This window comes from Solanum pennellii, chromosome 12, assembly GCF_001406875.1.
Source record: "Solanum pennellii chromosome 12, SPENNV200".
Classification (NCBI taxonomy): Eukaryota; Viridiplantae; Streptophyta; class Magnoliopsida; order Solanales; family Solanaceae; genus Solanum; species Solanum pennellii.
Window position 1 is genome coordinate 80,134,834 of NC_028648.1, and position 19,393 is coordinate 80,154,226.

At 33.3% G+C, this 19,393-nt stretch overlaps 3 protein-coding genes across 12 annotated transcripts; 1 reads left to right on the forward strand and 2 right to left on the reverse strand.

Moving 5' to 3' along the window:
- The first annotated feature begins 1,442 nt into the window (after positions 1 to 1,442).
- LOC107006646 (phosphatidylinositol transfer protein 3-like) lies at positions 1,443 to 5,685 on the forward strand. Of its 5 annotated transcripts, none has more exons than XM_015205162.2 (6): positions 1,443 to 1,582; positions 2,874 to 2,956; positions 3,281 to 3,460; positions 4,160 to 4,258; positions 4,359 to 4,604; positions 5,125 to 5,685. In XM_015205162.2, the coding sequence occupies exons 2-6, from the start codon at positions 2,897 to 2,899 to the stop codon at positions 5,422 to 5,424; spliced, it is 885 nt and encodes a 294-aa protein (XP_015060648.1). In that variant the 5' UTR covers positions 1,443 to 1,582; positions 2,874 to 2,896; the 3' UTR covers positions 5,425 to 5,685. The 5 variants fall into 5 exon arrangements, with proteins under 5 accessions (XP_015060648.1, XP_027769208.1, XP_027769207.1 ...); XM_027913407.1 differs by having other exon boundaries at positions 1,461 to 1,582; positions 2,880 to 2,956; XM_027913406.1 differs by lacking the exon at positions 1,443 to 1,582 and adding an exon at positions 1,836 to 1,966.
- Positions 5,686 to 6,049: 364 nt separating this feature from the next.
- LOC107007501 (uncharacterized protein At1g01500-like) lies at positions 6,050 to 10,602 on the reverse strand. Of its 4 annotated transcripts, none has more exons than XM_015206144.2 (3): positions 10,420 to 10,602; positions 8,547 to 9,344; positions 6,050 to 6,701 (listed from the first exon to the last, which is right to left on the reverse strand). In XM_015206144.2, exons 2-3 carry the CDS (start codon positions 9,255 to 9,257, stop codon positions 6,471 to 6,473), a joined length of 942 nt encoding a protein of 313 aa, XP_015061630.1. In that variant the 5' UTR covers positions 9,258 to 9,344; positions 10,420 to 10,602; the 3' UTR covers positions 6,050 to 6,470. The 4 variants fall into 4 exon arrangements, with proteins under 4 accessions (XP_015061630.1, XP_027769404.1, XP_015061632.1 ...); XM_027913603.1 differs by having other exon boundaries at positions 10,350 to 10,428; XM_015206146.2 differs by lacking the exon at positions 10,420 to 10,602 and adding an exon at positions 10,168 to 10,318.
- A 2,934-nt stretch (positions 10,603 to 13,536) lies between these two features.
- LOC107007222 (syntaxin-61) lies at positions 13,537 to 19,087 on the reverse strand. 3 transcript variants are annotated; one of them, XM_015205745.2, is made up of 8 exons: positions 18,928 to 19,087; positions 16,255 to 16,320; positions 15,663 to 15,776; positions 15,185 to 15,298; positions 14,902 to 15,095; positions 14,104 to 14,194; positions 13,921 to 13,986; positions 13,537 to 13,804 (listed from the first exon to the last, which is right to left on the reverse strand). In XM_015205745.2, exons 2-8 carry the CDS (start codon positions 16,306 to 16,308, stop codon positions 13,694 to 13,696), a joined length of 744 nt encoding a protein of 247 aa, XP_015061231.1. In that variant the 5' UTR covers positions 16,309 to 16,320; positions 18,928 to 19,087; the 3' UTR covers positions 13,537 to 13,693. The 3 variants fall into 3 exon arrangements, with proteins under 3 accessions (XP_015061231.1, XP_027769165.1, XP_015061232.1); XM_027913364.1 differs by having other exon boundaries at positions 16,255 to 16,335; positions 18,928 to 19,084; XM_015205746.2 differs by having other exon boundaries at positions 18,923 to 19,083.
- Between the last annotated feature and the right edge of the window lie 306 nt (positions 19,088 to 19,393).

Genomic DNA, 19,393 nt, shown 5'->3' on the forward strand with positions numbered 1-19,393 from the left:
CGTTTAGCCATCAGGGCCAACTGACTCCATAGATAACGTCTTAAAGGACGTCCACAAAAAAATTGGACAAAGTAGACGTCGAAATTCTGGATTACCAAAAAAGATCATGGACTATAGTACACAAAAACTGACAAAAAAAAAAGGGTTTACTTACTCCAAGGCTCTTTTGACCTTTAAAATGGTCTGCTTTAGCATTAAGTTAACTTGATACATAAATATCGTCTTAACGAACATCCACGAAAATTTTGGGTGAAAAAGACGTCAGAATTCTGGATCACAAAAAATTCATAAATTATATAGTACACCAAAATTGGCAAAATGGGCTATAATTGCTTCGGGACACGTTTGACCTTGAAAATGAGTCATTTTGGTTGTTAGGACTCACTGGATCCATAACTAACGTTTTAACGGATGTCCACAAAAAATTTAGGCAAAAAAGACGTCGAAATTTTGGATGGCCCACGGCTAACACACTTGAAAAATCGAGGAATTTGGGCGATTTTAATAAAGGCCTTGTAAATGTGAAAATAAGCATTAAAAAATTGTGTGAGTATACGTGTTGGTTCCCCAACTCATTACGAAGGTCCTAATAAGGTTTTCTGAGAAAAAATTTGGTGCTTCTGGTGCCTGATCCATGGGCCAATACACATGAAAAATTGGGAAATTTGAGCCTTCGTAAAAAAGGGTTTGTAAATGCGGAAATGAGCCATTAAAAAATGGTGTGAGTATGCGTGAAGGTTCCCCAACTCACTACGGAGGTCCTCATAGAGTTTTTGAGAAATAGTTTTTGGATTGTCTGGGCACTAGATCCATGGGCTAATACACATGGAAAATTAGGAAATTTGGGCAATTCGTCAAAAGGGGCTTATAAATGAGGAAATGGGTGTCAAAAAATTGTATGAGTATACGTGAACGTTCCCCAACTCATTACGGAGGTCCTCATGAAGTGTTTTGAGAAAAAAAATTTTGGTGCTCCATGCGCCAGATCCATGGGCTTCACAAGGAATTTGGGTTGTTCTTTAAAAAAGGTTTGTGAATGCAAAAATGGATATGCTGCAATTTATAATACCTTTCGTATAGTTTTTGTATATCTAAATTCTTTCTTTAAAATATTGAATCTATGTAATCTAATTTAACTGCAAAAATTAGTCAGATTGACTTTCGAAAAGCGCAACATGACAAATAAAAGAGGACAGAAGAAGCATATTTCTTACATTTTAAAAAAATCAAAAACACACATTTATTAATTAAAAATTTAACATATTTGAATCATATATCAAAATGATCAAAAATTCAAAAATTGAAATTTCCCTAAAAACTCTCATCTTATATAAATTTAAATGCCACGTGGCAGACTGTGATTTACACTATATTATATCCCCCACTATCCCAGGATCCCAACGAGTAAAATAACCATATGTGGCATAGTGGAAGACTTTGTTTTTTTAATGTAAATAATTGTAACATCTGATTGTCCTTTTTCACACACAAACACACATTGATCATATCATATTATATGTATATACACTTATATATTATATGTCAAATTCTTGATTAGGGCATCTCAAATTTCTGACCTAAGGTAAGATCATGAATTAATTAATAGTAATTATCTTCTATTCAAACTTTTTTATATATAGATAGATATATATTGTGATTGTTGTAGTCGATTCTGTATTTAGACTTAAAATCTCGAATTAATTATTGTAATTTATGTATATTACATGTTATTGATCTTGATTTGGATATACAATAACTATGATAATAATCTGGACGGATTACTGTTTGTTAGTGTATTTGCTTTGTATCTTGTTTATTTTGTTGCCTTTTTTTTTCCTCGCTGTCCTGTTTCACTAACTTTCTTTTTGAGTCGAGGGTGTATCAGAAATAACCTTTTTTACCCTAGAAATATAGGGATAAAGTCAGACGCATTCTACCCTCCGTAGACCCCAGGATTACCCTTTAGGTATGTTGTTGTTGTAATCTGGAGCCTGTTAGTTTTGTTGTGACAAAGTTTGGATCTTTTTTATCAGCAAAAAAGGTAGTCTCTTTCACAAATTTACCACTCTGTTGTAGGTGGATCATGGTGTGAAACACACAAAAAAAACCTTTGTTGTAGCATCGAGTTCATCTGAGTTCAGTACTTTCTATGGATTGTTTAAATTTATGTGAAAATTGCAACAAATAGTATATCTGAATTCATAGTTTTGAAAATTTGGGGCTTAGGGCTAAAGATTTTAAATCCTTAATCCGCTTCTGTTTGTAAAGAGGGAAGCTAGCCATTATTGTGGCAACAATTTGTTAACCGAAAGTAGTTTCAGATTCCTGCGATTTTCTGTCTAGAAAAACGCGGACTTGTAGTACTCTCTTTGATTAATCTAGTCTTTTCTTCGCTTAGGTAGTGAATCAATCATCTACTAAAGATGCAAGCGTTGCACGCCTTATTTGAGACTCGTAAGACAGGAGAGAAGTCTCAAAAGTCGATATCATAGGTTTGAATCATACAGTAATGTGATTCTTTTTCCTTTTTGTATCGAACAGAATGAAATAGATTCACTCCGTGATGAATACGCTTAAAAAAAATGCAATTCTTTTGACCCTACTTATGTCATGGTAATTGAAATCATCATTTGTATGGATTTCTGTTTTCAAAATGTATTTGAAGATCGATAGGAAATCTCGCGACTGTCAAGTAGAAGTAAGTTCTAATTGCTCTGTGTTTCTTCATACACTTCCAAGTAAAATCTTTTTCTTTTTGAACATTTGTAAGGAGTTTTAGATATGAAAAAGTATTTGTTGATACATGGGAACTTCGATCTTATATTAGTCGATTGTTGAAAGGTCTCACTTTGTTTATATTGATTTTGCTTCAGTTGCAGTTGCAGTAGCATTTATCATGTTTCGTCGCAAGAGCCATCCTCATAGTGAACAGGAGGGTGAGGATCAACCACATAAGGTAATCAATTGTTGAAAAGTTTATATTGTTATGTGGAGTTTTATATTGTTATGTGGAGTTTTCTGTTTCCGAGTGTGTTTGAAGATTTATACAAGCATACAACTTAAACTTTTAGATGAGATGGTCATACACGTGAAAGTACCTTCAGTAAATTCGCTCTTTCAGAGCTCAAATAGTGAATATAATCGTTGACATTATAAAGATGCATAACTCTTGATACTTCTGAGGGACTGTGGATGTATTCACGATTAAATCGTGTGTTTTGAACTTGATCTAATCAGATCATATCTATGAAGTGAGAGGCTCATGTTACTATTATTACAGGTTAAGGAAGTTAGGACTTCCTTGGGCACGCCACTATCAGGACGCGATTTACAGTACTGCAGTGATGCATGTTTAAGGAGATATTTGGAAGCGCGGAACTGGAATGTTGAGAAATCAAAGAAGATGTTGGAAGAAACCTTAAAATGGAGGTTAACTTTTAAGCCTGAAGAGATCCGCTGGGTAAGAAAAGAGACGGTTTTGTATGGTGTGGTTATCTTCTTGTTGAATGTAACATGTTACTAAATCATTCCAGTATGTTTACTTTAGGTCGATATTTGCTAGGAGTGTTTATGCTTGTCACAAATCTATATGCTAAAAGACTCGTATATTTCATCGAAAAAAGTACAGGAAAAGAATCATATTGAAAATGCTCCCAACCCACCCCTTCCCTTCGTAGAGTCGATGTATTGTAAGTGATCCCAACCTGCCCGGAGTGAGCTTCCCATAGAGTCAAGTGAAGTTGGTGAGCGATATGATGGATAACTATCTCTTGTTGTTTCGGAGAGGACTCAACTGTTAGTTAGTACCCCAAGAGATGAACTAACTATAGATTTGTATATGAGTGCACGATATGAAATTGGGCGGATAGCTAAAAGAAAGTTGATAGAGAAACTATTTTTTGTATACAATTAGAATAAGACGGGCTTACATAGAGCGATATGGACATGGACAGTGAGGATTCATAGAATTATGAATTGGAAAAAAGTACTGCATGACAAACTGTTTGTAGTTATTCTGCAGACATGAAAGATATAACATATTTGTGATTGTCGTCTTTATTTTTGTTTACCAAAGATTCATTTTGTCATAATTCATCGTGTTGGTACTAGACGGTTTTCTGATATGTATCTGCTGAACATATAATTTGCACTTTGACAGCATGAAGTTGCAATTGAAGGTGAGACCGGGAAGGCTTATAGAGCAAATTTTCATGACCGTGATGGGAGGACTGTTCTTATCTTGAGACCGGGAATGCAGGTAACATAAGATACATACTCTAAAGTCTTCAAAATCTGTGTAACGATAACTGTTGAAAAATTCTTGAATTGGTTTCATAGTTTTCGCTTACATTCTGCAGAACACGACAGCACTAGACAACCAGATGAGGCATTTAGTGTATCTGATAGAAAATGCAATTCTTAATCTTCCACAAGACCAAGAGCAAATGTCATGGTTGATAGACTTCACAGGATGGTCTTTAACTAACAATGTTCCTATCAAATCTGCTCGTGAGACGGTCAATATTTTGCAGAATCACTACCCTGAAAGACTTGCTGTAGCATTTCTGTACAACCCTCCGCGGATTTTTGAAGCATTTTGGAAGGTTTGATCTGAATCTTTATCTTTTTATTTCACCTCTTACCTGTTACTTGATCTAACAAAAACCAACCAAAACTCGTGATCAGTTATTTAAGTGTGTTAAGGGGTGGGGAGGATACAATCAACATGGAACGCCTTTTATGAAACTTGTTTTCTTTATTGACACCAAAGAAGTCATTTTTTCAAAAATGTGTTCCTCCATACCAAACACAGTTGATCTCTTTTTTCGGTCATTGACTTGTTGGTTTACACGTTCATATCGAACCATGTGCTATTATATGGTTCTATTATGTATTGTATTCAAGCATCAACCAACCATAGTTACTTCAGGAAACGCAGCCTGGTGCACAAAGCATCCTGCATTCACGCTGCACTTCAAAGTGTGTGATTGCATCATGTAGGCAACTGATTCCACAGCTCGAATCCCTGACCTATGGTCACAATGAGACAACTTTACCATTGCTCCGAGGCACTCCCTTAGTCTTACCTTTTATTAATGCTGATTTTCCCCTTTCTTGTTCCAGATAGTCAAGTATTTTCTGGATCCCAAAACAATGCAGAAGGTCAAATTTGTTTATCCAAAGAACAAGGACAGTGTTGAGTTGATGAAGTCATATTTTGACATGGATAATTTACCAAATGAATTAGGAGGAAAAGCAAATTTGAAATATGATCATGAAGAGTTCTCAAGGCAAATGACTCAAGATGATGTTAAAGCTGCAAAGTTTTGGAGTTTTGACAAACACCACACTGAAACTAATGGCTATTCTGCAGCTGAGGTTGCTCCAAAGACTGAGTGTCTTGCTCCACCAGTCAAAGTTTAGATGCTTTTGCTAGAGTACTTAAAACTTTGTTAGATGCTTTGTTTTGATATAACAAATGTAAGATGTTAAGAATTTGCATTTTAAATATTAGGCAATAAACACTAGGTGATTGTCTATTTAAGTCTTTTGTTTGACGGACCTTATGGTGGTAGAAGATAGAAAGTAACCATTTCGGGTGAAATAGTCGAGGTGTGCACAGTCTGAACACATCCTTGATAAAAGAAGGAAAAGAATGTCTACTTCAAGACTTGCTTCTTATTATCTCCTCCATCGTAGTGCGAAGCCATGAAATGATTGAGAACTACGACAGGGTTGAGTGTATTTTTTCTTTATTAAATAAGTGTTGCATGATCGAATAATTTAAGGAATGCAGAAGACTCCTAGCAAGATCAAAATATAGTAACGCTTCACCTAACTTTACGCGCATTAAGACTCCTTGCCAATTCACATCATCCTGAAAAGGCAATACTAAACAATTGATATTTTGCTTTACTTTTTGTCTCAGTTAGCACCTATCTTATGAAAGCCTACGCTTTACGGTTTAAACCCCAACGAACCTTAGAGTTTTTTTGGTCCGCGTTTGATAAAACTGGTTGTCAAATGTAAAACATCAAACAATATATAATGACTGCTTACTAAGCACTTGCACCAAACCATCAATTTATCAGATGGAAGAGTTTACAAAAAGAACAAAATTACATTGAACTACTAGTCCAATAAGCTTAACACAAAAACTATACAAAATGATCATATAATTTTTGCAGCCTATGACACATCTCAGCAACAGAATGGAACATCTACAACAGTAAGAGGTTTCACACCTAAATCCAAAACAAGGGGGTACAAAGAGACTTTAACACGGGGCGGGGATGGGGATGGGGCAAGGGAAGACGAAAAGCTAGCAGGAAGTAAGTTAACACGAAAATGTATAATGGTTAGCTACACTGAAACTGTCTAATGAGCAGAATTCACACTCTCAAGACAAGCATATATCTGTTGTTAGCCGTTTGGTCTATGCAAAAACAAATGCAGCTACCGCTACATAATCACACAAGCCTTCTGAAGTTCCTCGTAGTAGTCTGGTAGGTGCGGACTAACAGGCCAACTCCTATTCCAACTCCTACGCAAATGCCAAGACCGATCCCTACACCAACACGGACCCCAGCATTGAACCAGGACAGTTCCCCATCTTCACCATCCATATATTCCGTTTGTCTCCAATACATGTTGTTGTAGTCTTCTTCGCTTTCTAGTTCATACTTTCTATACTCTGTAACCTGTGAACACACAATGAAGTTCAGAAGCTGTGCAAATTCTTGTTCTAGTTATGATTGAAAGATCCACTTTTCCAAATATAGTAATTAACATATGGTAAAAGCCGGCAACCATCTGTGAAAATCGAACGAAGAATTGACAAAGGGAACTTAAAAATCTGAAAGTGAGGCAAACATAAACATCCTTTCCTTTTTTCAACTTTCAACTTCAAAACTAAAGCAGCATAATAGGCCTACAATACAGTGAACAGAAACATTACACTAGTCCTCCATCACGCGTAAGACATTACAAAAGAAAAGAACAAATTTACAAGGTTGTTATAGCAAGTGAAAAGCTACGGATTTCTTAATTTTTTTTTGAAAAAATTCATGACAAAAGCCATAAAAATCAGGAAACAATAGTCGTCTGTTCTAGCATTTGTTTAATTTTCGCCAGTATATATAGAGTACTCATCCTTTATAGCATTTTAAAATGTTTGCTAGTATTCGTAGGTAGCAAATGATAATATTTCTATTTAATTCAAACCACCACCACTTCATTCGGATCCGTGAAAAGGAGGATCCTAAAGGATTGGGGGAGGTCTTCTGTTTCCTTTTCCAATCTTATCACATAGGATAATCGATGTCCAAGATATTATGCATGGCACAGACAACATTATTAGGAACATATAGACATGGGATAATTAAAACAAATCTAAGGACTTGGACTTTTGCAGCTTGACACTTCAATGTTGTACTACTAACATGGGATCTTTTTTTTCACTATCTTTGAAATTTTGTTTCAGGTTCACACAAGTTAGACAGGCTACGAATGAAACAGAAGCAAACAAATCGGAAGATCTGGAGTACTATTCTATCACATGTGTTGTGGAACTGCAGACGGCGTCTTATCCTTACTGCTAAACTAAAAAATCTGTATTCTATTGCATCTTGGTTTGATCTTAAAAATGTTAACACTTCAGACATTCTAATAAACTTTACTAGTTTCCTACAATTCAAATTAGATGTTATTTTTTTTTAAAAAAAAAAATCTGAGTAGTAGCACCTCCTTTGTGCAACTTTTTGTAAAAACCAATTTCCAATTCCTTCAAATAAAGAAAAAGGATAATGACCCCACAAATCAAGATCTTGAAGACTTTGAAACAATGCAACATGGGAGACACATAAATTTAATATTAAAGAATCATATGAAGGTATGTCTCAGCCCATACCCAATGACACTGATTAGGATAAGATTCTAAAAGATACAGGCCTTTAGGTATGATGTAACACAGAAACATGTTTCATCATACGAAGCATGAACAACTTTATCCAAAAAAAGAAAAAGAAAGATATGAAGCATGAATAAAGCCACATGCGATAGTTACCATCTGTTGTTTCTTGCATTACTTCTTTTCTTGACTGCTTTGAACTGTTTTTCTTCTTGAACCGAGGGTATATAGAAAACAACCCCTCTACCTTTGAGGTAGGGGTTAGGTCTGTGTACACTCTACCCTCCCTAGACCCCACTTTGTGGGATTATACAGGGTATGTTATTGTTGTTGGTCCTCAATGTATGCAAAAAGCGATCATTTTTGTCCCAAACACTGCAACTAACGGTTATGTTCATAATATTTACTAAAATTAATGGTCCTTAATGTATGCAAAAGTATATAGCAAGCATTTTGAGGTTTGTTAACTGATTTTGTCTGTACATTTAAAGATACCAGTGGATATCCAATTATGTTGACTGTTCGGATGTGCCCTATTAGCTGTTTTTGCATTTTACTATGCATAATAGAATTCGAAAATGCTAGATCATTATACCAAATGGACCTCAAAAAAAAGGTGCTGAACTACCAATTATACCTGCAGATCAAGTTCAGATGAGACATCTTTCTGCTGCTCATCTGTTTCATGCTCCGGGATTGAGTGTAACATACCCTTCCTGTTGTGCTTCTTCCGATGATTGAGCTGCAAACTCTTGGTCAAGATGATAGGTGTCCCGGAGAAGCAACCAGTAATAAAGACTTCAATTGTTGGTGATAATGATTCAGAATCCATAATTTGTTTACCCTTCAGGAAACCAGTGCCAGCATTCATCACCGATTCACAATTCATGTTCCATCTCTTGCCACTGTTTTTAGACTCCCCAACAAAACCATTACTATTCGACATCTCTAAAAACCCGGAGAGCACAAGATCATCTTTATTGAAAACCTCAAATTTCACACTTCCTGTCAACCTTATACTATCCGTGCTCACAAATGTAGCTTCTTCGGATTTCTTATCAACCCTATCCCTTCGAAGGAGACAAGATGCTCCTTCTGAATACATGGAACATCTTGATCCATTAACTTCAAGCAATGTATCGGGACTTAGAGGAATGTGGTTGAGAGTAAGATATTCCGGGGTGGAATCATCTACCATAAAATTGCTGACTCTAATATAGAAAACTCTTATATCTAACCAAGATAACAATAATTTACCACAAGATGATTGGTAAGAGGGGTGCCTAATAATTTGGAGACCAGGATCAGCTGGTTTTCCATTGCTGAGTGATTCATGACCATTCTCCATGTTTAATCCTCAACAGAATCCTTCACCAGACACCGATATAAGGACATAATCGAACCATGAATCGGGACCTACGTAGGCCAAAGAACCCTGTTCCATTATCAAACATCTCTGATCAGAGAATCATACAGGCAAAACATGGAGAGAACAACAATGGAAATGCAAAAAGAGAGATTTTATTCCACATAAACACACACAATATAAAGGTTCCAGAAAACAAACAGACCAAGATTTTAGGAACAGAATTTGGGCATACAATTAAATTAAATTATCAAAAACAAGGGATCCAAATTTAGTTACATACTTTCTTATAGGATCAATTATATTTTTAACCAAGCAAAATTATGACTAGGCTGCTAAGAAAAACCAAACTTTAGTTGAGATCAAAACCAAACTAGGCTGCTAGAAAGACCAAAAATAAAATAAAATAAAATAGAAGAGGTCATTGAAAAAACACTTCATATGAGACTTAGTCACACAAGTTAGCTAAACTAAAAAGTGGCATCAAAATTGGATAAAAATTAGAATCTTGCAAACAAAGCTATGAATTAGCAGCAGAAAATCAAAGATTCTTGAAATTAAACACAACCCCACCAGTTATTCAGATGACAAATCAAAGAACCAATCCAAAGTTGAAATCTTTTCTTCATTTCATCAAAATTAGCTAAACTAAGAAATGACATCAAAATTGATTAAAAAGAAAATCTTGCAAAATTAGCAGCAGAAATCAATGATTCTTCAAGATAAACACAACCCCACCAGTAATTTCAGATGACAAATCAAAAAAACAATCCAAAGTTGCAATCTTTACCACATTTCAATCTCAAAATCAAAGATTCTTGAAAAGAAACACAACCCCACCAGTAATTTCAGATGACAAATCAAAAAAACAATCCAAAGTTGCAATCTTTACCACATTTCAATCTCAAAATCAAGAACTAAACTGGCTCAAAAATCTAAGCAAATACACCAAAACCAGAAAGATACCAACAAATTGCAAGCAATATACAATTTACACACATCCCATAAGCACCCAAACTAAACCCCTTCCACCACTCCCCACCACCCCACCACCCACAACCAAAAAAAACTCACTTTTTACCCATGAAATGAAAGAGAAAATCAAATACAAAATCCTAAATATTTCTCAACTTGATATACTTACCAAGAAAATCCTCTCTATTTTTTCTACTTCTATACAAGCATCAAAAGATCTTTTAAATCACTTTCAACTTCCCAAAAAAGAAGTGTTTTTTCTCATCAACTTCCACCTAACTGGTTGGTTAGCTAAAATAATCATATACAGTGATGCTACTCTTTTTGGAATCTTCTTCAATTTTACCATCAAAATATCCTCCTCTCTAATCTCTACTAGTATTTTTTTTTAATATATCCTCCCTCCGTTTGGAATTGTTTATCGTGTTACGCTTATCAAAAGTTAATTTGATTAATTTTCAAAGGTAAATTGGATCACATTAATTTGATATTTTAAACAAAAAATTAGATATTCTAAAATTATATAAAAAGTACTATAAATTACAATTTTTTGCATATTAAATGATAAAAAGATGCATCTTAAAATGTTAGTCAAAAAATTTATAATTTAACTCTAAAAATAAAAATCATGACAAACAATACCGAACAAAGAGAGTAAATAATAACACCATTATCTATCAATATTACTATACTAATGTTTACGTGGCTCTATAAAAAAAAATTGTTTCATTTTAATTTATTCGTCTTATTGTTTTTTTAATAAAAAATGTCATCTTTTTCTGTTTTTTTTTTATGGTTTTCTAGTATATATCTCATTCGGAAGGAACTGCTCTATTAAAAAAAATTTCATTAACAAAATTTGAACTCGAAATCTCTAGCCTTAAATTTTAATTTTTCAAATTATAAGATTAATTAAAAATTTTAGTACATTTAAAATATTTTAATATAAACATATAAGATTTGATATTTTTTAATTTTTAATTTTAAATTAAAAATAAAATATTACAAACAAATTGAAACGAACGGATATACGAGATATGAAAGGATAAGGAAAATCTGAAATATTTATTTATGCTGAATATTAGATATTTCTTGTTGTGGGTCTTTTTTATAGTCAAAAGATAATATCCATAAAACCATCAATATTAAGATTCATATTGTCCAACTTATTATAGCAAACAATAATATATTTTTAACAATTTTTTTTTTTTGAAATTAGAGGTCATATTTATGTGTTGTTCACACTTTTGCTCCTATTTTGTGTCCGTCTTTAAATTGTTTAACTTACTTAAATGATGAAAATAAAAAAGTAGTCAATTTGAAAGACAAATCATTTAACTAAATGCATATTTATTACTTCAATAATAACAATAATAATAATAATAATAATAATAACATATTCAATAAAATATTATTAAAATGAACTCTAAAAAAGATAAATATATACATGTTTTATCTTTATAAAGAAATTATTTTTAAAAAAAAATCCTCAATTCAAATTAAACAAATCAAAATAATAAATAACAAACATAATGCATAACTAACAAAACAAAAATGTTAAATATATATTACTCCCTTCCTATAAGCCAGTATAAAATAAATCCATGTGATACTAGTCCTCCTAAATTGATGACTTCCAAATCCATATATCTTTTTTAACATATTCAATAAAATCTTTAAAGTATATCTAAATTATTGAATTTTATCGAACACATAAATTTTATTATAGTCAGGGGCGGATATAGAGTATGTCGAGGGGGTTCACCCGAATTTCTCGATTAAAATTATATTTATATATTTAAAATATTTTTATATTTATATATTGATTATGAACTTCCTGAATAACTTAGTAATTCAAGAGTTTAAACCATTATCCTTTTTTTTCGAATTTTTTAATAAAAATACTGAATCCGCCACCGATTGTAGCCCTACCCCCATGTGAGAAATTTATGTGCTTGAAAGTAATATTGATGGTGATGGGGGCCAACAAAGAGGATGGGTGATCTTATCTATCTACAAGAAAGAAAAGAATGAATGTGAGATTTACGAGGTCGGTGATATTTTAAATTTTAATTTCGAATTTAGTGAATTTGTACTCCATTTTTTCAACAATATTTATTTTAAATTGATTTTCTATTTTTTTAAAAAAATTATAAATAAAAAAAAGTAATTTTATTATATTTATTCATTAAATAGTAATAAATATAATGTGTTTAAAATTACAATAGAAAAATAAAATTATAATTGATGATAAAAATAAATTGAAAACTAAATACTCTATATAATTATTCATTAATATAATAAATACACAATTAATGTTGGACGGTGGGAATACTAGTGTGCTATCCAACGTTAGACACGATCCCAATTTATTTTCTTAATTAAGTGTATCATTAATTAAATGTTTTTCTTTTATATTATCTAATCGTATAAAAATAATATTGTGAATTAAAAAACGTTTAAAATAAGTTAATTAAAAAGAATCTTATCTTTTGGACGCTTATAGTTTTTTCAAAAAATAAAATGAAAATAAATAATTAATTTTATTATGAATATCTAAAATGACAAATAATTTTATATATTTATTTTTAAAAATTACAATATATAATTTGAGATACAAAAAAGAATTCAGTGAAGCATCAATAAAGAAAAAGATATATAAGAGAAATGTTTATCTTAATTTATAACTAATTCAATTTTAAAACCATGGTCCACACATGTAAAATGTCATGGTTTTGTAGGAATTTTGTTTAGATACCTTATGAAAACTATCATCATTTTTTGACCTATAATAAAATCTTTTTATCACATTTAGTCAAAGATTATCAACTTGATAAATTGTCTAACAACAAAATTATTATTGTACGACCATAAACATTCTATCTCTAAAGTTATATCCTCGATAAAATCAAGATGTCTTATATTTTTTCTAATCATCTTTTTTCGTACTTCTTTCCTTACCTCTCCTATCACCCGCCATTATCGACCTCTCACACCTTCCTCTCCTGTCGTCCGTCATTGCCAACCTCTCGCACTTCCTTTCGCGAGACAGTTACACTTCTTTTTACATGCTCAAACTATCTTACTCTCGCTTTCCTCATCTTATCTACCTTTAAAATATGTCCACACATCCATATCAGTATTGACGGACTTTCATCTTCAAACATTATTATAGTGAGTTTGAAAGTAAATCCAATTTTAAAATTTCACTATTTATCCCAATTTTAGTATGAAAAACAAACAATCCAAATAAAAATATACATTAATAATGTAACACACTTTAAAATGCTCAAAACCCAAAAAGAAAAACATTTGTAGGAGTGTCAATGCCAAGATTTCCAATTCATTTATGTATGCTGTATACATGCCAGTTTCTTCCATAACAATACTCGCAGAAACTGGGTAGACAAAACCAATACTATTAAGAAAACAAATTATGCTAACTAGGTCAAGAAAACCAGAACAAAAAGAACAATAAATAAAACTATCAGAAAACAAATCATCATCATCTGTCCCTTGACGCTCGCCTTCTTCATTACCATGCCAATCTTTTTCTACAACAAATTGTGGTTTCCATGCGATAAGAATACAATAACAGCGATAAATAAAAGTTCATTGTTGATGCGGCTGATTTAGTAATTTGAGAACTAGAGAAAGAACTATGAGTTACCTGAACGAAATCTAGACGATTTGAAGTACTGTCCATCTCCGTGTCCAACTCACTTAAGATCTTCTCCTGCAAGAACATATATTGATTTTAACTACATTTTGCTTCGGAGGAGTTTAAGCAGAGCTGCAATTTGTTGAGTGACGAGAAATTCAAGGAACTGATTAAGCAGGTGGTAGCACTCACGTGTGCAAGAAGTTCATCATGTATGGTGAGCCCAACATCTCCAATTCTGACTACGCTAGCACTAAGCTCGTCTAGTTCTTCATCCTGTTGCCTGCACAGACGATCCAGAAATACGCTTTCTGAAAGTTATACTTAAAAGCTATAAAAATGACATAGTACCATATCAAATAGATTCAAGATTATGCTACATCCTCTAAATTCTACGTTAATTGAAGTCTTCTCGACATAATTTAAGTGCTGGCAAAATTATACTGCTAATACCTTTAATAACAGACTAAAGGGTACTCAATACAGCATACTATTCCATGATAAATGAAGTTGAGTAGACAAACTCAGAAAGCTAAAAAGACAAGGCAGAATGATTATGACCACGACATAAAGATCTTAGAGAAGTTGACGATACATATTATCCTCATTCCTCCCTACATAAATAAAACCAAAGGCTAGGATTCCACGGACTAGGCTACTCTCCATTTCCCCAAGTTCCCACTTGGATGGAAGTCATGTGTCATAATTAAAAATTAAGGGTGTAGATTCAAAATAACAAATAAATCTCCACCCTTAATTTTTAATTGTGACACATGGCTTTCATCCAAGTGGGAACTTGGGGAAATGGAGAGAAAAAGTAATGGAGAGGAGCCTCCTCCGGATTCCACAGTAAAGATTGAGAAAACATTAAGATGTCTCAGAAAGATAAAAGGATAGGTGCGTGCAAGATTTTCAGTGAAATTGGAAAATCAATTGGTAATAAAAACATGACAAACAAGGATCGATGCAAAGAAATGGAGGGAATATTACCTCATAAGAAGTAACTGTCTATCTGATTCTGATGATATGAAGTCATCATTATCTCGGGCATTGTATGCATTGGATCTCTCTTTCTGTTCAGAATCTGGCAATCTCAACAGTTCTCGCCGCATCCCACTCAGATTAGATGTACTTGTCCCATTTGACTGTTTTCCAGCTACTATAGCTTTCTTCATGCTTCCCACCTGGTTAAACGCAATTTGAAAATTTGTGTTTTTATTCTAAGGAACCAAGGAACAAAAGAATATATATTTGGCAACAGAATCAGTTATACTTGAGCACGGGCATTGCTGGTCCATCTTCTTCTCTTATCAAGCTCAATATCATTAATACCATACCAAGAAGGATCTCTTGCTGCAACATCAATTGTTTTGTCCAATTCATCCACCTTCTCATCAAGAAAACAGGAATTCAGCATTGATATAAGGATATGAAGTAAGTCATAGCTGCAGTAGATCAATATCAAATCACATTGACAGAAGAACAACTCTGGTTATGTTGATATTGTTCACTGAAAGAAGAACATCTTTCCCTAAGTACTAAAGCCGACAGATTGGACAGTACAAATTCATAGACTGAACTTAAGACCGGTGCAACACATCAAACATGCAATTGTATCTGGCTATTCAAATTGTCGTTATTCATTCACATACAGTACAGGCAATCAGGAAGACATATAATGAGAATTTAAAATACCAAACAGTGATGAGTATCAACTAATCAAGTTTCAAGGAGCTATGTTTCACACATACCTGCCAATCAATGCTCTCAGATGAAGCAAGAAGTTCTTTGGTAAGATGTACTTGCTCACTACTTCCGGCAGAAGTTTGCTCCCATTGATGAAACGTGGATAAGAGCTTGTCAATCTAACCAAGCAGGAATTTCAAGATTTAGATTAAGTAGTCAATAAACTTGATCGCAGATGAGATCCAAAAGATTCTACCAGTAAGGAGAGTCTTAGTTTATTTTTTCTTAACAGTAAAAGAGATAAAATTTCTTAGTTTTTTCTGCTTGTTTTTTGTTTTCTTCTATGATAATAGACAATAGCCTCAAGAAAATCATAGCTTGCTTACCTGTTAGCTGTTACTGGAGTACTTGATTTTAAACCTTAGTCTAGAAGAATTCTACTTTATTATCTCAAAAACACATTACTCACCCCCTCCACAGAATTTCGAGAGAGATGGAGATAGATACATGACAGGAAACACCATCAACCCTTCATGAAACTATCTCCCATGCAAGAATAAGAACAACACACTAATAAAAAAACAAATCTCAGACGAATAAGATTTACTTCACTTCAAGATTATTAGAACATTACTAGATCGAAGTGGATGAACTTACAGATTCTTGAATTTCCTCCTTGACAATATAAAAAGGATCTTGAGCTGAAGACATCTTCAACACCAACTGTAGAACATTTAACTGGACAGATCAGATAATTAAAAAACATATGTAATACATATAAAAAGCATCAGGAGAAAGATGATCGAGAACTATATCTTATACCCTGACATTGCAAAGTAGTACATCTCAAAATGCCTTTTCCCTGAAGTGTATATGACAGAGAACAGTGGCAATTTATCAAGAAGGGTTTTTACGAGAAAATATGAAAATTATCAGAAGGATGAATTCCAAGAAAAATAATACTCCTATACATGACCAAAGTGATAATTATCTCCAGTAGGAAGGCATTACAAATATCAAGTGTAAAAACTCAAAATAGTCCCGGACTCCCTTCAGTAAAGAGTTAGGTGTTTTTGGTTTTTGATATATAACACTAAGCATAAATGCGCCTTTATGTTTGTTCACAGTTACATTTTTGGTCTGGGCTGAACCTAAAATACTTAAAAGCTAATGGAGAAGTGCAAATGCTAACAGACCTATAGTAAATAAGGTGAACAACCTGTCTTCTACAACTAACTCGGCTGAGAAATGAGAAAAAACGTAAAGAAACCCAACTGAATCAACCTTAACAAGTCCATGTTACCCTTCAGGTTTGTAATGGTAGTTGTTATTGCTACAAGAGTTCCAGATTGCCATTCTAAACCTCTCGAATATGAATTGTTGGTTTTTCGGGTAAAGCAGGTATTTCCAAGAACTAAAAGTTTTCTTTATAGATAAGAAACATTTATCCATGAGATCTGAGAATAAAAATAGAAATCTTAACAAAGGAAAAGGGTACTGCGGAAATCCCCATACAAAATGAGATCTGTCAAAAATTTGGAAAGTAAGCTTGTTGTAGATAAACTCCATCCCAGTCCAATTGAACTCACAAAATTCAAACTAAACTGATCCTCTTTTGATAACTGGAAAGACATAGGTTTGTTTCTTTCATTTCACGAAACAAGAAAAAAAATTATGAATGAGAGAGAGGAACATGGCACTTGATTTCATGGGAATAGACCAGAGATGGTGAGAGTAGCTTGAAATAGACCACAAACCTGTGCTGATATCCATTAAAAGGCGGATGTGCAGTATATATTAGGGCCTTATATAGCCAAATCGGCAATCTAGTGAGATCCTTGATGCATTCAACTCAACATTAGTTTATTGCCTTTTTAGAAATTCAAATCATTTGTACATGGTTCGTATCCAAGAAAGCATGGTTCATAAAACTTTTAATTGACATTACTGAAGTGCTTAGCCTTCGGGACACGTACACGTTCAATATAGTTGCAAAAAGACTAGTTAATAGCAAAGTTACCTATTTCAAAAAAAAAATAGTTAATAGCATTAGCAGGTGACATTAAATTGCTTACCTACAAAAAGAATGTCATTCAAAAATATTAAACTAAAATCCTTGCACAGCTATATTGAATGGGTCCCAAAGGCTAAGGCCTAAGCACTTTAGTAATGTTAATAAAACGAATGCAGACCATGCCCTCTCAGAAATTTCCCACGTGTGACTGATTTGCATTCCATAGTTGCTGGAAAAAAAGAAATTCAGAGCAGAAGGCATCAAGGAGCCAACTGGATTGTAGTATTTGGACTATATAAAAACCCAAATATGTACCGCACATCAGCCTTTAATGGATATCAGCACAGATTTGTGTCAAAGGCATATTGGTAACACTCAGATTACAGCTCAACCAGCTAAAGCCGCTTCACATGTTGCTAGCGGTAACGTTCTTCAGGGTAATGGGGACCAACTCGTATCTCTATGCTATGGCCAGAGTGGATGCTGAGGCATCGAATGACGTGGTCATAGATATTTCTACAATTTGTTCTCATGTGGCATTTGCACTTATAGATCTTGGATCTAACTATTCTTATATGTCACCACACTTAACATCTTGTTCGGAGAGGTATTATAGTTCCTAGACAAGCCTTTTTTTTTGTCTCGACTCGAGTGGGGGACTCTATCATTGTGGATGAGACTGTGAGGTCTCAGTACAGATCAAAGACACCGTGGATGACTTAATTGTATTGCCTATGGTAGACCTCTGTGTATAAATTGATGCCATCATGTCATACAACACTTGATTGCTACTCCATGGTTTCGAGGTTTTCTATACTCGGGAACCACAAAATATAACTTCCGAGAATCCATTCTGGATCAGAGGAGCAACTAATCAAAGTTCTTAAGCTATAGAATTGTATAGTTTCCATAACACATGATAAAAATCACATCTTTCACGAAGGTGCACAGGTTGATCAGTCAGGTTTTTTTGTACTCTACACTACAACTACAGTTCATGATACCCGGGGATGATACAATACAGAGGTGTTTCCCGACGATCTACCAAACTAACCTCTCAGAGAGGAACAAGCTTTGATTTCTACTCTAAAACATCACCAGATACACATTAGGCCAGTATATGATTCGTTTAATTGCAGGATGAAGCCACAAATCAACCAAAATCCAAATTGAAGCGAAATTAGAACCTAATACAGAAAATTTCATAGTGAAATCACAAATCTAAGAAACATTGATGCCTAAATTTCACAGAACAAAAATACCTAAATCAAATCGAACCAAAATCAAGAGCTGCAAAGTATAATTTGTTACCTCACCTCGCAACAAGACGAAGATGGAGAAGCTAACGCAGATTGTAAGCAATTGAAGGATCACTGATTTTCTCAGCTACAGATTCAGAGATCCATTTTGATGCTTCGCTATATCGCTGTGATTTCTGCAGAAGAAGGAAGTTTTATCTTTTTATTTTAAAAAAAAAAAATCCATTTTGCTTGCTGTTAAAAATAGATATTTATTTTTACTTGAATAAAATTTTATTTTTTATTAATTTTTAAGAAAACATAAATATTTTTATTTTAGCACTGATTATTTATTTCTCAAAATTTAATATAAAGATATCAATTAATATAAATATTATGATAAAATTATCATATTATTTAGTATTAGTACTTTTTAAGGAGTGTGTATAAATTAAAATTGACAAAAAAATTGAACGAAGAAATATTTATCTAATTTAAAATATTAAGAGGTAGTTTATTATTTAATTTATATTTTATCTTTATT